The following is a 15,435-nucleotide window of genomic DNA, read 5'->3' as shown; positions in this document are numbered from 1 at the left end:
GGCTCCCTGCATGGAGCCTGCTTCTCCCTCTGCCTGTGTTTCTGCCTGTCTCTCTCTCTCTCTCTCTCTCTCTCTCTCTCTCTCTCTCTCTCTGTGTGTGTGTGTGTGTGTGTGTGTGTATGTGTGTGTCTCTCATGAATAAATAAATTTAAAATCTTTTTTAAGATTTTAAATTATAAAAATCAGTGTCCCTAAGTCCAGAAACTATAAGAATGCTCCTGTGCACACAGGATTTCAAACTGAAAAGCACGGCCCCAGGTGGAGATCCTTGGAGCCACCGTCCCTTGATGGCCTCCGACCCCACCTGCACGCCAGCTTTGTCAGTGGTTCTTACCCAGCAGGCGCTTCTCATGCACTCACCTCACTAACACCCGTCCACCTGAGCCACTGGCAGGACATACCAGCAACTGAACAAGGATGCAGGAGAATGGGGGCACACCGCTGGCAGGGAGGCAGGTGTGACCAGTCCCCCTGCAGCATTGATCTTGACTGCTTGGTTTTGTGCACTGTTGAAAGAACCCAGTCTGTTCTGTGGCGGTCTTGAAGTAGCTGAATGAGGAGCACATGGTCAGCCCATGTCCACCGACGGGGCTGGTTCATGATGCAGAGACGGGGTGGGATATGTCTGGTGATTTGGTGACGGGAATTTCAAAGCAGCAGCAAGCCCACTACGTGTGATTCATCCGAGGCAGGGGTGGGTAATGGGTGCTCCCAGGGAAGATGTCGTGAGGAATAGAGTTCACTTGCCATGAGCTTCATTCTCTGTGGGTGTGATGTCTTCCAGCCACATTTGCCACTCTGTGACACAGCTGCAAGTGCTCCAAAAAGACCCGCTGCTGCTTGAAACTGCCCACCCCCCCTTCTCCATCACCAGCACCCCCCCAGACACATCCAGCTGCTGGTAATAAAAATGCATATCTTGCTAGGAGTTGGGTCAGAGAGGCAGTGTGATGTCAATGATGTGCCTGGTGGCCTCTGAGCACAACTTTGCACATCTGTGCCTTGTCTACTCCGTGAATCCATTGGTGTTATCAAAGTGACTTAGGGACATCTGGGTGGCTCAATGGTTGAGCATCTGCCTCTGGCCCAGGGCCTGATCCTAGAGACCCAAGATTGAGTCCCCCATCGGGCTCCCTGCGTGGAGCCTGCTTCTCCCTCTGCCTATGTCTCTGCCTCTCTCTGTGTGTGTCTCATGAATAGATCAATAAAATCTTTAAAAAAAAAAAGTGACTTAGATTTTCAGATCAAAGAGTGTTATAAAATGCCCATTCCTCGTGTACTCTTTCTCATCAGACCACATGACTGCAGTGGCGTCAAGAGGACCCTGGGACTGTTCTGTCACACATGAGACTCTTTTTGTAAAGGTGCCGTCTTGATCCATTTAGGCTGCTGACCGACATACCTAGCCTGCGGTTGTGAGAAATGTTCTGGAAGTTGGAAAGCCCTGTGCCCACAGATTCAGTCCGGCTCCTGGTTCACGAACAGTGTCTTCTCACTGTGTCCTCATGAGACAAGCGGCAGGAGCCAGTGCTCCGGGTCTCTTTTACAAGGGCACTGACCCCATTCATGGGGCCCCACTGCCCAATGCCATGGCACTGGGGGCTGGGTTTCAGCACATGATGGGAAGGTGGAAGCACAGTCAGTCTGTCTGTAGCAGGTGCCAAGTGGTTAATTCCACGGTGGCACATCAGCTCCTGCCCCTTGCCATCTCTCCGAAGACATGACTCCATCCCCCTAGTGTTGGAAATCTATCAGAATGGATGTTTTAATGAGTGGGTGCCCTGGGAACCTTGAAGCCCATGCAAATGATTGTTCCCTAGGCTGTGTGTGGAATCCGATGGTGCACACTTCAGTCCCTGGCGGTTAAACCAGTGTCCAGACCATGGTTCCCACTCAGCCCGGTGGGGCCACGGAGCATGGAGCTCAGCGACTCCTTGCTGGTTTGAACACGCTGATTCTCTTCCCTCCTCCCCTTTCTCCCCATGATGGAGAGCTCTGTGGATGGACAGCTCCAAAGCAGCCCTCACATGGACCTGAGAGTTAGCGCCCAGAAGAAGAGACAGGCCTGGCATGAAACTGGGTACCATACCCTCCTCGTCCACCACCCCCTGCTCAGAGAGCACGCAGGCCACCGGTCGTGTGGAGTGGCAGAGAGTCTTAGATAAACCTTGTAGCTTTGAAGGAGTGAAAGGATGGTGGTGTTCAGAGCACAGCTGGGGTGACCCTGACTTCAGGCTCACTGGGGGTATTTCCATTCAGACTTGCTTTTTCATACCTTATACTTCGTTCATCCTTATTATATTCTCTAGGGGCACTTTCCCTTTCACACCTGTGCCATTGGGGTAAGCACTCATGTCTCAGTGTCTCCCCAGGACAGTTGTCATGCCTTGGGGACAGAACATTGGCTGGGGCATCTGCCTTGCCGTGACTTGATGCCCAGCCAAACCGAGACCCCTGGTAGGGGAGCATTTTCCAGTTTCTTTTTACCTGGTACCACCACCATGTGCCTCAGAGTGGCCCAGGGTGGCCCGGGCTGCCACCTCGCCACCACCAACTGGCCTCTGGTGCATGGACACAGTGGCAGGTAGGCAGATCCTGCTGGAGTCTTCATAGGCTCTCCTTCACCTGCAGAGCCCCCGAGTGGGAGGCAGCGGGGGGAGGGGGGGGTGGTGAGAGACAGGGTTATGGGGGAGGAGCAGTCCCAAATCAGGTGGGTCAGGTGGGTTCACTGTCTGCAGAGACGGCTATCCCCACACCCAGGCTGGTGTCAGAGGGGGCGGAGTGGCAGAGACTGGGGTGCCACCTCTCCCACCCGGATGTCCCCAGGGCAGAAGGCAGGCTGCACACCCAGCGCACCCTGATGTTCCAGAGGAAACCTCACTCTCCTCTGTGCTAGAATGTGTGGAATGCCTCTGTCACCCTTAAAAATGCTCTCTTCTAAGTCCTCCAGAAGCTATCATCGTAACACGGAAGGCTGATTCCGCTGAAGGAAGTTGACTCCTTAGTTTCTTCCTTTGGGCCTGGAGTAGGAGACCCCCTGGGGGAGGGCTCACATCGGGCACCTGCCCCAGATGTGGGCTTGTCCGAGGGGACTGTCCCTGGGGCTGTGTAACGGAGCGCATGCGGCCCAGCGCGTCCTGGTAAATTGTCTGTGTTCTGCTTCTGGAGGGAAGACCGCCACACCCGTACGCTTACCCTCTGTTCAGCCCACTCCCATGAGCGTTTCAACGCCCTCCAGACGCTTCTCAAAGTGCTGGAGAACTGCCTTGTATCAACATTCGGTGCAGAGAATGTCCGGGGGGGTGAAGAATTGGCTTTCCTGCCTCAAGAATCCCGACTGAATCCGGATCCCCAGGTGGCTCAGCAGTTGAGCGAGCGTCTGCCTTTGGCCCAGGGTGTGATCCCGGGGTCCCGGGATCGAGTCCCACATCGGGCTCCCTGCATGGAGCCTGCTTCTCCCTCTGCCTGTGTCTCTGCCTCTCTGTGTGTGTCTCTCATGAATAAATAAAATCTTAAAAAAAAAAAAAAATCCCGACTGAAGCTTCTCCTGATTCTAGGCTACCTACCAATCAGGTCTTAGGAATGTGGGCAGTAATGGTGGAATGTTAGGCCCACATCCAGAAACTGGAAGGTGTTTGTCACATGCCTATTCTTGAAGATTCACCCTCCTTAGAGACCACGTCTGCGGAGCCCAGGGCCACGTCTGTCCAAGCAGGACTGCTCAGAGGCTCCCAATGTAACGTTCCAGCTCTGGAGCCAGCCAGCCCGGTCAGCGGGGCCAGCTCCCTGCCCGTCACCTGAGTCATGCAGGGGTGCTTTGAAAACAGTCTGAGTTTGAATCTTGGGGCCACAGCTAGAGAAACTGCATTTAAAAATTCTCTCAACTGTGTTTTTAAGTTTTAACAATTCCTGATGCTCGTGGTCCCTTTGCCTTCCCATTTATACAGATGTGAAATACCACTCATACGACTCTATTATGATCTGCTGGTGGCCAGATCAGGGTTCTCCACCAAGACTGAGTTGTGCATATTTTTCCTCTGTGACAGGGTGAATCGGTGAAGTACTTTCTGGATAACTTGGACCGGATTGGCCAGCTGGTGAGTACAGACGCCACCCCGAGAACCATGAGCCAGGGTTAAGGAGCGCATGCGTGGAGATTAGAGCAGCCCCTGTGACGTGAGCGTGCACAACGTCCCTGTCCACTCCAGACTCTGTGTCAGGGTGCAGCATGGGCATGTCCTCCTCCTCACATTCCCGCCCTGACTACCACAGAGGACACAGGGACTCTTTAGTGAACAGAGGATTTCCTGGAACTTCTTGTTCGGGAAACCCAGACAAGCACAAGAACAAACTCAGGGGCAGCCCCGGTGGCGCAGCAGTTTGGCGCCGCCTGCAGCCAGGGATGTGATCCTGGAGACCCGGGATCGAGTCCCACATCGGGCTCCCTGCATGGAGCCAGCTTCTCCCTCTGTCTGTGTCTCTGTCCCTCTCTCTCTGTGTCTATGAATAAATAAATAAAATCTTTAAAAAAAAAAAAAAAAAGAACAAACTCAGGTGAGGGATTTCACCAAAGATGGGGCTCCAGAGTCCTGACCATGATGCTGTCATAGCTCCTAAGATATTGGCAACATTGGGACACCTGGGTGGCTCAGCGGTTGAGCATCTGCCTTTGACTCAGGGCGTGATCCCAGGTCTCCACATCGAGTCCCACATCGGGGACTTCTCCCTCTGCCTGTGTCTCTGCCTCTCTCTCTCTCTCTCTCTCTGTCATGAATAAATAAATAAAAATCTTTTTAAAAAAAAAAAAAAGGATCGGCAACATTCCCTGATATCAACCCACATCCAGCTCAGTTGGGGGTCTACCTGGGGGTCTCACTCATGTTTTCCTGAGTGTGTGGTTGGAATTCATCCTTCACCACTGGGCCACACTATTCAAATGTGGGATAGTCCGTAGGTCTCTCTCTCGTCTGTCTTGCCTTCTTTTCCATTTATTTGTTGAAGTAGCTGGGTCATTCCTCTTGCATCGGGGCCTCTCACGCAGATTGCTATTGCTTCTCTGTCCCCTGCACCCCTCTGAAGGGACCTTGTCGTCCCTATTTGGTTCCTGGCAGGGCCACTGCCTGAGTGCTTGTGCCCAGCAGTCATGGAGGTTTTAACCGGGCAGCACCACGGTTGCTGAAGACTCCCAAGGATGGCATATTAAGTATACTGCAGACTTAATCTAACCAGCATCACAAAACCTCGATTAAATTAGTTCACAGTAGGGTTCAGGAGCGCATACACCCTGGAAGTCAGAAAAGTAAAAGGGGGCTGTGGGCAGAAACAGAACCAGTGGTCAGCCTCCTGTGGATACGAACATGAGTGAGGTTTCTGGCTGGGGCTGATGGTGGGGATTCCAACAACCGGCCTCTGCCTGGCAAGCCTCTGCTCATTTGAAACAAGCTGCTTCGTACCTTCACTTCCCATCCCGCAGCCAGCGTCTGATTTTACAAATGAAATTTGCTTTTGGTGTTTGGTTTAACTTCTCACGCAAGTCCATCAGACTCTTGATCCTTATTTTCCCATGTTCTTCTTCACCTGCTAAAATTCTTCCCTTCTTCCATATTTTACAGAATTACTTTCCTAGTAAGCAGGACATCCTGCTGGCGCGGAAAGCCACCAAGGGCATTGTGGAACATGACTTCGTTATTAAAAAAATCCCCTTTAAGATGGTGGACGTGGGTGGCCAGAGGTCCCAGCGCCAGAAGTGGTTCCAGTGCTTCGATGGAATCACATCGATCCTGTTCATGGTGTCCTCCAGTGAGTACGACCAGGTGCTCATGGAGGACAGGCGCACCAACCGGCTGGTGGAGTCCATGAACATCTTTGAGACGATCGTCAACAACAAGCTGTTCTTCAACGTGTCCATCATCCTGTTCCTCAACAAGATGGACCTCCTGGTGGAAAAGGTCAAGACTGTCAGCATCAAGAAGCACTTCCCAGACTTCAAAGGTGACCCCCACAGGCTGGAGGACGTCCAGCGCTACTTGGTCCAATGTTTCGACCGCAAGAGACGGAATCGCAGCAAGCCACTGTTCCACCATTTCACCACCGCCATCGACACGGAGAACATCCGCTTCGTGTTTCATGCTGTGAAGGACACCATCCTGCAGGAGAATCTGAAGGACATCATGCTGCAGTGAGAGAGGGCGTGCCTCACTGTTGCCCATAGCAGCCTCAGTGGCTGCTGCTTAGACCTCTTGGGCCTGGAGTGGGCTTCTCGGATCCGTGCCCCCAGCGCCCAGCTCAGGGGTACCACCGCGCCGGCCACACCGCCACGCCCCAGGCCCGGGGACATGGACACCTGGATGTGAGCTACTGAACCCGGGGCGTAGTCAAACTACTGAGAATCCAAGGGGTCACTTTGGTATTAATTCGTAATACCTAGTAGCACAGCCTTCTCTCTCTTTACAGAACTGTATTCCTTCTCTGACACAGTTTAATCGAGGATCATGTGCGTGTGGCAGGTGTGTGCACACACACACGCACTCTGTAATGACAACACAAACCAGCGGGCCTTGCAGATGGCTTTTTCCTCTTAACTTGCGAGTCTTCCGTTGAGACAGATGAACCTGAGAGCTTAGCCTAACGGTGGTTTGCAGGAGGTCAGGTGTCTCCGCGCCACCTCCAAAGCGAGCACGTTGCCTTGTAAAACCCTAGTGCCAATTTCTTGAGAGACCCTGGTCCAGGCACACTGGCTGAGGCCAGGGGCCCCTAGCTTTAGAGGGTGGGAATGGGAGTGGGTTTGCCTTAATGCCCTACAGCCAGCACACTGTCAGTGGGTGCACTCGGTGCCTGTTACACGCACCTGCCCTCCCTCCCCACCAGCCTTCGGGTGGCTGCTGTGTCCTGTACATCCTCTTCCGACACCTACACTTGGCTGCATCCGCACTCCCTTCTTTTGGAAGGTAGCAGAGTGCTTCCTCTTCCTCTCGGGGCTTCTGAAAACTGGCAGGATTCCTAGTAGAGCCTTGGTGAATGCCACAGCTGACTTTTCAGAAAGCCCAGACTCTCAGAGCTTCTGTACACTGCCACCACCCCGATGCCTTTGGACAGCCAGTCCCTGCTCTCGGCTCTGCTCCAAGTCTTGATTCTTCCCAGGGTCTCTTGCTTCCACTAATGCACACGCATCACAGGCAAACACTACGCGGCACATCTGTTGTCCGGGAGAAGCTGCCCAAGCCTGTGGGTGTGGACGTGGGCAGACGAGTCTCCCTTCCGTGCACTTGCCCACTTTCCTTCATGCGGGGTTTCCCCGGCTGTCAGATACACTGCATCCCAAGCTGGCCCCACTGTGCATTCGTCTCCTAGGAAGGTCTATCCCGTGTGGTGGAATTTCCCCCAGCATTTAAAAGAGAACCAAAAAAAAAGCTTCCTCCAGCCGGCCTCAGAGCGTGACTGTGGCCGAGTAACGCGTGTCCCAAGGCCACCCTGTCCCGATCCTGTGTCCCTTCCACGTCTTCCTCCTGGCTCCTTTCCGGCGAGCAAGATAAACATTCATCTTGTGGCAGATGCTGACCCACAAGGGAAGGGAGCACAGCCTGCCCCTGAGTCATCTTGTTATCATTGTTCCTAATGAGGAGACAACATGAAATTCTCTTTCGCTCTTGGTGCTCAAGGCTTTGTGTCCATGTTTGTTGGGGTTTTGGTTTTCTTGGCTGGGAAAAAAACGTTGCTGTTTTTGTACTGCTTCCTGGGGCTTCTCATAAACCAGAGGATGTGACCCAGGGTCAGTGCCGATGACCATGGCTTAAAGAAAAAGCACCCCTGGCGGGCTCCCTGGGGGCAGTCTGGGGTCCTTTCTCGCGGCTGCAGGGGTCCACAGCCTGCTGCATGGGGTGGTGGCCCTTCTGCGAGTCATGGCCAGGGCCTCAAGCTGCTGCTTGCCAGCGGGAGCGCTACCACCCAGGCCCAGGCCGCTGGCCATGCTGCTCGGGGCATCTTGGGCCAGGCTTAGCTGGCTGCTCGGCTGGCTGCGTCCACACTGCTCCAGCCTCTCTAACCCACGGAGTGGGAGTACACAAGGGGAAGGGCTGGGGCTGCGCACTGAGCTGCCCAGAGAGCGGGGCAGGCACCACCTGGGTCCACAACCGGCTTCCCGGACCGGGCAGAGGGGAAGGTCTGTAAAGACCCCAGCTCAGAGCCCTGGGCTTCTTTGGGATGGGGAAAGAAAACTATTTGCAAGGCTCAACTAAAACCATTCACAGCTTTCCCACACATAGACTGTAGTTGTTTTTGTCTCCAAAACTTTCGGCTTTTGTATTTTTTAATTTTAATTTCACTGTTATCCTTGATTATTTGTCTTTTTTATTGAGTTGGAGAAGCAGGAGCTAGTCGTGCCTCATCTATTATTGCAAAATGTAACAATAAACTTCCTCAAAATAAGAACTTTCTTCATGGTTATACTGTTTATGTAGAAGGATGCGTGAACCCTTTTCCCCAAAATACTTTACCATTTGTAGAGATGTAGTCTCAAAAGACTTTGTGTTTAGTGTCGTGATGTGCCGAGATCTCCAGTATTCATATTCTTGTAGCTTTTTTTACTTCTTGGATAAAAGAAAAATAAGTCTGGTTATTTTAACTCCAAGATCCAAAAGTACCCTCAACGCTAGATGATCAGTGAGGACTCCCTCACTGGGGCTTTCTGGGGATGTCCCAGGCAGACACGGACTCGGTAGGGCTTCTGGGATGAAGGCACCCACCGGGACACGCAGCCTGCACGGACGGCTCACGGCTCACATTTTACTGCCTGCTCGCCCTGGCTGGAGGGTCCGCTGTGGTGACGACCACCCCGCTCTCCCGGTGCTCCTTAACATCTGCTCTCTGCTCTCAAACCCAACCCCAAAATTCAAAGCCCAACAACGCCAATCCCCACTGTCCCTGAAGGTTCACTGTCTCTCTCTCTGGTAACCAGCTTTTATTTCTCAAAGTGCGCTGAACAGAGCCCCACACACCGAACTGTCACAAGTACTGCTTTCTGTGAAAGCATAGGAAACACAGCTTAGAAGCCAATAAAAGCGTCTTGTACACAGAGACGTGTGTGTGCGCGTGCGTGTGTGCTGCCCTCACGTAGTGCGAGTGAGCGAGGCCCCGAGCGCTGCTCTGAGGTTCGGGAGCCCGAGGAGAGAGAGCTGGTGATTGACACTTGACGCAGATGAGCCCCACTACCGGAGGTGGCCAGAGAGAGGGGCAGGTGGGGACTCTGCTGCCCTGGCCCCTGAGGCTCTTCTCCCAGCCACAGGATGGAGAAACCTGCCACTCCGTAGCATGAAGGCCTCCTAGCCGGGGGCATGGTTCATCATTTCAGGGGTCTTTTCCAGAAAGAGGCGTGCAGGTGATGTCCAGCGGCCGTGGCCTGGTGGGACGCTGCTATGGGTGTTTACGTGAGAGGAGGCACAAACTCCTAGAGAAACGCCAGCGAGGAGCGTGCTGCATGCTCTCCATTATCTCCAGGCTGTGGGCTGAGCTCCTTGAGTTCCAATTTCAACACTCATAAACGTGGGACAAGACAGTGATTCTCCACTCTGACGCCACGGTCAGATCCCCCAAGGAACTTCACAGAGGCCGCGGGCTAAGCTACCCAGGCAGGGCCTATGCAGTAGGAGCACGGTCTACGCGGATTCCCAAGCCCCCAGTAATCTTGTGCAGCCAGGCAGAGAGCCTCTGAAGCAGATCAACGATCCTGGAGGATTTTTCCCAAGCTGGATCCTCCACTTCGCTGGGTGAGAATTCTGCTTCATGATCTCACTCGGGCACCAACTCTGGCCCTCGCTGTGGCCTGCCTCAAGGAAACGCACTGGTGAGCTCTGGCCGAGCCTTCCCCAGCATGGGGGGATCTCCAGTCTCTTGGTCCCATCTTCTCCATAAGGCATGTCGGATGGGCCTTGGTAGCCTCGTTCTGAAACGGTCCCCGGAAATGGAGGGAGCAGGTATGTGTGGTTCTTTGTGTCACTGATGAGGCACCAGGGCCGCCAGCCCTGGTTGGGAGGTGGTGTGGGGACACTGGGCTTGAGTGCCATTCACAAGGCACTCCTGGGCCCTGACAAGAAAGGTGTGGGTCCCCCGAGGAAAGGAGGCTCCCTTGGTTCACAAAGAGGATTCAACAGCTGGCCCCTGGGCCGTGTCAGCACTTAGGGGCACACGGTGTGCTGGTGGGTGCCCAAACTCAGGGAAAGGTGTCGGCTGAACCTCGGGCGGTGGCTGCGGGTAGAGAGAGGCCTGGGCTGCAAAGAAGCCCCTGCTGCCTCCCCACTCCCGCTGCGAGGTCTGACTCCCACCCTCTGCTGGGGAAGGACTTCAGGGCTCTTGGACTTGGAAGCGGCTTCTCCTGTGGTGTTCGGATGGTGTGTTAAAGTGGGTGGATTTAATCTGCCCACGGCTGCTGTTCTCTTCAGGTGAAAACCTAACAGGTGGCTCCCCGGGCCCCTCCTCTTGCCTGGCTTCCCTCCTCGGAGGAGGGTGTGTGCCTGCAGTGGATCTGACAACCCTGATCGTAGTGACGCCTCCGAGCTGGGCCTGGAGCTGCCGGGTTGTTAGAGCTGCCTTGTGTGAGCTCTGAGCTTTGCCTAATTGGACGGAGAAGCAGGGCACCGTTGGGTACACGCGGGTTCCTAGGGACCTAGGGACTGGTTTCCCTGTGTGGCAGGGGCTGGGTGTGTGCTTCTCCCACGGGAGAGGGCAGCAGGCTCTTCCAGCTGGCTGGTGGACGGGGTGGGCCTGTGCTCTGGGGTCTGACCCTGCCCTGTGGCGGCTCACCCCCCTCTGATCTTACCATCCAGCAGCAGAGCATCAAAATGTCATTGTGGGCATCTTAGCAAGAGGGGCCTGGAGACTCTGCACCTGGCTGACAGTGCATGTGGCTCAACTGGAAAATTAGGTTCTTGATTTTCCAGCTGCTTCTAGGCACTTTTTCCTTTCAGAGGGTTCTCTGTTTTATGTCTTCGTAACAAGAACCAGAGTGAAACACAAGAGCAGCTACTGGGGAGCAGCTGAACAAGCCCAAATTTCCTATCAGGCCAGGAGACGGGCTACCTGGCGCACTGATGGACAGGACCGGCCATGCGGCAGGTCCTGTTCTGTGATGACAACGGGGCTGTTATTCCAGGCCTGTCGCTTCAGAGCCTTTTTATTAACCGTGCATTCACTTTGTTTTGTGTTTTTAAAAGCTGATGTATTTCTCCCCAGTGAGCATGCTCCCAAGCTATCCACAGCCAAGGTGGAGTTCCCTGTGGGAACAGCACTTCCCCAAGGGCTGGCCAGCATGGACCACACATCATCTGGTAAGGCTGCCCTGATGTTGGGGAAGAGCAGAACCGCTCCTCCCCTGGTTCTGGCCACCTCTCCCAGGGGACATCACAGTGACCACCAGGAAGGAAGATTGAGAGCAGGGTTTCCAGGAGGCCCCACTTTGTGACCCACAGCCAAGGCCAGAGACCGTCTGTCCTGCCGCCAAGGGTCCAGGAGCATTTAGGGGCTACACGTGCTCCCAACATGCCCACGTGCCCACACCCCACATAGGAACTGGCCTCATACACGGAGGCCCTCCTGCCTCCTGTTAGATTGTTTAACAAGCCTGCTTATGAAGGAATCTCAAACAGATCTCTGTGGAGGCTGTCCACCTCTAGTATCTTAAAGATTCATCTTTGGACATCTTCAGATTGATATAAAACATTCCAAAGGTCATTTTTCTTAACTCCATTCAAACCACTAAAATTGGCAAGTTATCCTCTGACCCAGGTGCGGTGTCCCATGCCCAGCCACATCTTGGCTGGCCCTGTGCTCACCTTACCTGCCCGCTGCATGGCCTTGGTGCTGAGTGTGCACGGAGGACCCCGCCAAAGGGCCAGGCTGCTGACATTGAGGCTTCAGTGTTCCCTAGGGAAACAGAGCCCGGAGCCCTTCCGGGGTCTCCACTAAAGGGAAGTCCAGGAGGAGCAGCCCCCTGCTCAGCTGCAGGCACCACCCTGGAAGTTCGTGTACAGCCAAGCCCGCCCCCGGTGCTGCTGGGTAGGCCTCCGTTTATGAATACCACATACCAGGTGAGAATACATACCGCGAAGGGTAAAAACTCTACAGCCACGGTGCTTGGTGTACCATGTTTTGTGAATGTGATTTTTATAAACATACTAAAATTTGCCTTAAATGCATTTGTTTTCCCATCGTGTTGGATCCCACCAGACCCCAGGTCCTGCTGCCCTGCAGCTGCAGCATATGACATCTTTAGGAGGGAAGACCACATGTGAGCATGGATCCTGGAGTGTGTGTTTCGCGGGGCAGGTACCTTTCCAGAAGCCAAGGTCTCCCAGTGGGTTTCATTGTGCATGTGGCACTCCTGACATGTGTCAAGGCCACCAGTGAAAGTGAGGTGAGTGGGTGCTCGCACCCTTGGATCTAGGCCCTCACTGTCCTCTGCCTCCATGACCCCATACCTGCTTGCCGGTTATCCTCTCGTGCGGGTCCCCCTGGCAGGAGCACCCTGTATGGCCAGCGTGGCTCCACAGCACGCTATCCACACATCCTGACAAGTGCAGATGTGCAGCGTTCACAGGAAGATGAGCAAGCGGCCAGGTGAGAATGTGGAGCTCCAGCCTCGGGGCAGAAAGATGCCGTAGGTAGTATATATAAAACTGGAAATAACAGCCACCCCCACCAAAAAACAAACAAAAATGAGGCGGTGTGATAAGTAGGATTCCTAACCCCTCCCCAGCAGTGAATCAGCGTAGCAGTCCTGAAGACATGGCTGTGTGCACGGACCAGAGCCCCCCACGCTGCATGGCCCCGTGTGCACCTGCCAGCCCAGCGGGTCCTGCCAGCCCAGCACCCTGCCTCCCAGTGGGAATGGATGCCGACTCAGTTCAGAGGGTGGATTCTCTTGTTTGCAGCTGGACTTCCAGCAGCTCACCCTCTTCCCTCCAGGCTTTTCTTCATGCGAGTTGATAGCATGTATCAATTTTAAGAATAAAAATATAATACATAAGCGTCCGGGAAATCTGAACCACACAGCATTTACTCCGCACATCGAGGTCCTCAGAAATCTCGGTACTAAGATACCTGTGGTTTGGGTGAATTTCCCCTCAGCTTTAGGACTTCTAAAAATACGGACAATGCCACTCAAGTAGTTTGATCCAGTTGTGCCTGAAGCTCATGTGCTCGGGATGAAGCAGGGGCCACCGAGCAAGGCCGGGGGGTGGCAGGGCCATGGGCTGCGGGGCTCGGGCCAGGGAGGGCTGGTTATACTGCTGACCAGAGCTACACACCCCACGGAGCAGTAGGGAGAAGCCAGAACTGAGGAGGGCAGGCTCCAGGCAGGGGGTGCAGGGCGAGGTAGTGCCGTTAGGGCGCCAGTGTCCCCACCTCCCCTGAAGCGTCTCTCTGGGGCATGTTCGGGTGAAGCACCCAGGTCATTTTTAAGGGTTGTGGTGGGATGTGGCTGAGGCCTGATGCCATTTGGATGAAAGATCTGCCGTTTGGATGTTTATCCTTCCATGTATCTCTCCTGCTTGCACACTTAGGGCAACAGACGGAGCTCCTGCCCGTCCTATGATGCTAGGCGGCCTCTCTCAGAAAAGCCCCCTTCTGCCCAGTGGGGCCCCGGTGCCCGATTCTGCATGGCGCTCTTGCTCTGCTTCCGGGACCCTCCCTGCACCCAGCTCTCTCTGGCTTCTGTGACTCTCCTGCCTGTCGCATGTGGCCCCCAGGAGCGTTCCCACAGGTGGACAGAGGGAGGAAGGCCCCACGCCAGCCTGAGGACTTGCAGGGGAAGGCCCATCCAAGCAGAACAGTCAGGAACACTCCATCTGACACTCTGCTCTTCCGCTAGCCAGTGTGGCAGGAAACAGTGAATCACCTTTTGTTGCTAAAAGTCCAAATGAGGGCAAATAAAGTGATGTCAGCCTCAGCCGGGCTCCTGCAGCTGGGAAGCCCTCTGTTCCAGGGGCAGGTGAGTGTGCGCCTACCTGTGCCACGCAGGCCAGGGGCTGCTGGTGAGTGGATCCCAGGCCAGTGAGAGATCCGCTACACAGACTTACAGGCACAGGGAAGCCGAGGCCATGACAAACACAACAGGGTGCTGGGCACATCAATGGGACCTAGAAGGAAGCCGTGCTGGCCGCGGAGAGAGCTGACATTGAGCTGCGGGAAGGAGGGACGGCGCCAGAGCAGCCGTGCAGCAGGCCTGTGTGCAGGAGCCCTGAAGGAGAGGGGACAGGGGACACCAAGCCTCACCCAGTTTCAATACAATGTTGAGTGAGATGCTCGGGTAGCGACCGCTTGGGGTGGCCTCGCGGGGAACCCGGTGGATGGCGTTCCTGGTTAACTTGTTGAGCTCCTGGGGTCATCTCTGAGGCAGGAGATGGAGGCCTGTCGCAGGGCCCCACTGCGGCACTTCCCTGGCAGCGCTGGGTGCAGGCTGCGGCCTTCAGGCGTCTCCAGTGAGGGCGCTCGTTGGTCGTCCGGGTCATCACGGGGCGGGGTGGACTGAGCGCATCGGTGCCCCAGGACATTTCTTGGAAATTGCCTTTTTAAATAAATCCCGGACTAGCTTGTTTTCATTTGTGCCTGTGCCCAAGAAGCGAGTTCAAAAATAAACGGCGGTTACTCTGGGTTCTCATGAATCCAGGTGCTGCGGGCGGTGCTGGGAAGGGCTGCGCCGTGAGGCCGTGGCTCCCCAAGCCGGCTTCTGGACAGCCGCTCTGCCCTGGCTCCCAGGCTGCCCTGCGGCGTTCCCGTCTCTCCAAGGGCCACAAGTTGGCTATTTACCTGGGCGTCCTTGAAACCAGGTTCCTGTCGGCGCATAACTGCCCCCCCCCCCCGACCTGGAGTCCTCCCGGCCTGGCGGCCCCACCTCTGCTCCAGCAGCTGCCCGGTGAAGCCCTGACCCGATCCCCGGCCTTCCCAGGGGGTGCTCGTGCTCAGCTGGGGACTCGACCTCTCTGGACAAACAATCCACGAAGCCCCAGCGCCTCGGGCTGTGTGTAAGCTGGCACCTTCACCCCAGAATGTGCCAGCCCCCCACCCACGCCACACCCTGGACCTGAGGGCACACAACGTCCTGCAGCTGCCAGAGCCTCCGGGAACCTCAGGACCCTTCCTCCTCACTTACCTATGTAAGTCACTTCCTCCTCACTTTCCTAGGAAAGAGCTTGAAGGCAGAGGGGCCCGTCTGCACGGAGGCCCTGCGGCCCTGCGGCCCTGCAGCCCCGGGCAACTCCCCAGACCCGGGGATGAGCGAGAAGTGGAGGATTGAGGACGCCGACGTGGGAAGTCCCCGGTGCCTACAAGGACTTGTAGGAAGGGACAGGTTGTTTGCAGGGAGACTGGCCTGTCCCCTCCCGGGTGGACTTGGGTCTCGCTGCTGCCCCTGCCAGTCGGGTCCAAAGCCTCACGCTTGGACCTGTG

The 15,435-nt window shown here is 55.2% G+C and overlaps 1 protein-coding gene across 3 annotated transcripts in view; it reads left to right on the top strand.

Moving 5' to 3' along the window:
- GNA12 (G protein subunit alpha 12) overlaps positions 1–12,606 on the top strand; it is a 109,612-nt gene extending 97,006 nt beyond the window's left edge. Inside the window, exons 3-6 of one of the 3 annotated variants that reach the window (XM_055340508.1) lie at positions 4,047–4,097; positions 5,613–12,077; positions 12,217–12,403; positions 12,508–12,606. In XM_055340508.1, coding sequence (XP_055196483.1) covers positions 4,047–4,097; positions 5,613–6,182 — 621 coding nt within the window. In that variant the 3' untranslated portion in view covers positions 6,183–12,077; positions 12,217–12,403; positions 12,508–12,606. Of the gene's footprint in view, positions 1–4,046; positions 4,098–5,612; positions 12,078–12,216 lie in introns of those variants that run through there. The other 2 variants (XM_055340507.1, XM_055340509.1) reach the window with 2 other exon arrangements.
- Positions 12,607–15,435: the final 2,829 nt, after the last annotated feature.

Source organism: Nyctereutes procyonoides, unplaced genomic scaffold (assembly GCF_905146905.1).
Source record: "Nyctereutes procyonoides isolate TBG_1078 unplaced genomic scaffold, NYPRO_anot_genome, whole genome shotgun sequence".
Classification (NCBI taxonomy): domain Eukaryota; kingdom Metazoa; phylum Chordata; class Mammalia; order Carnivora; family Canidae; genus Nyctereutes; species Nyctereutes procyonoides.
Note: the sequence above shows the minus strand (reverse complement) of the source record. Positions and strands in the feature narration are given on the sequence as shown.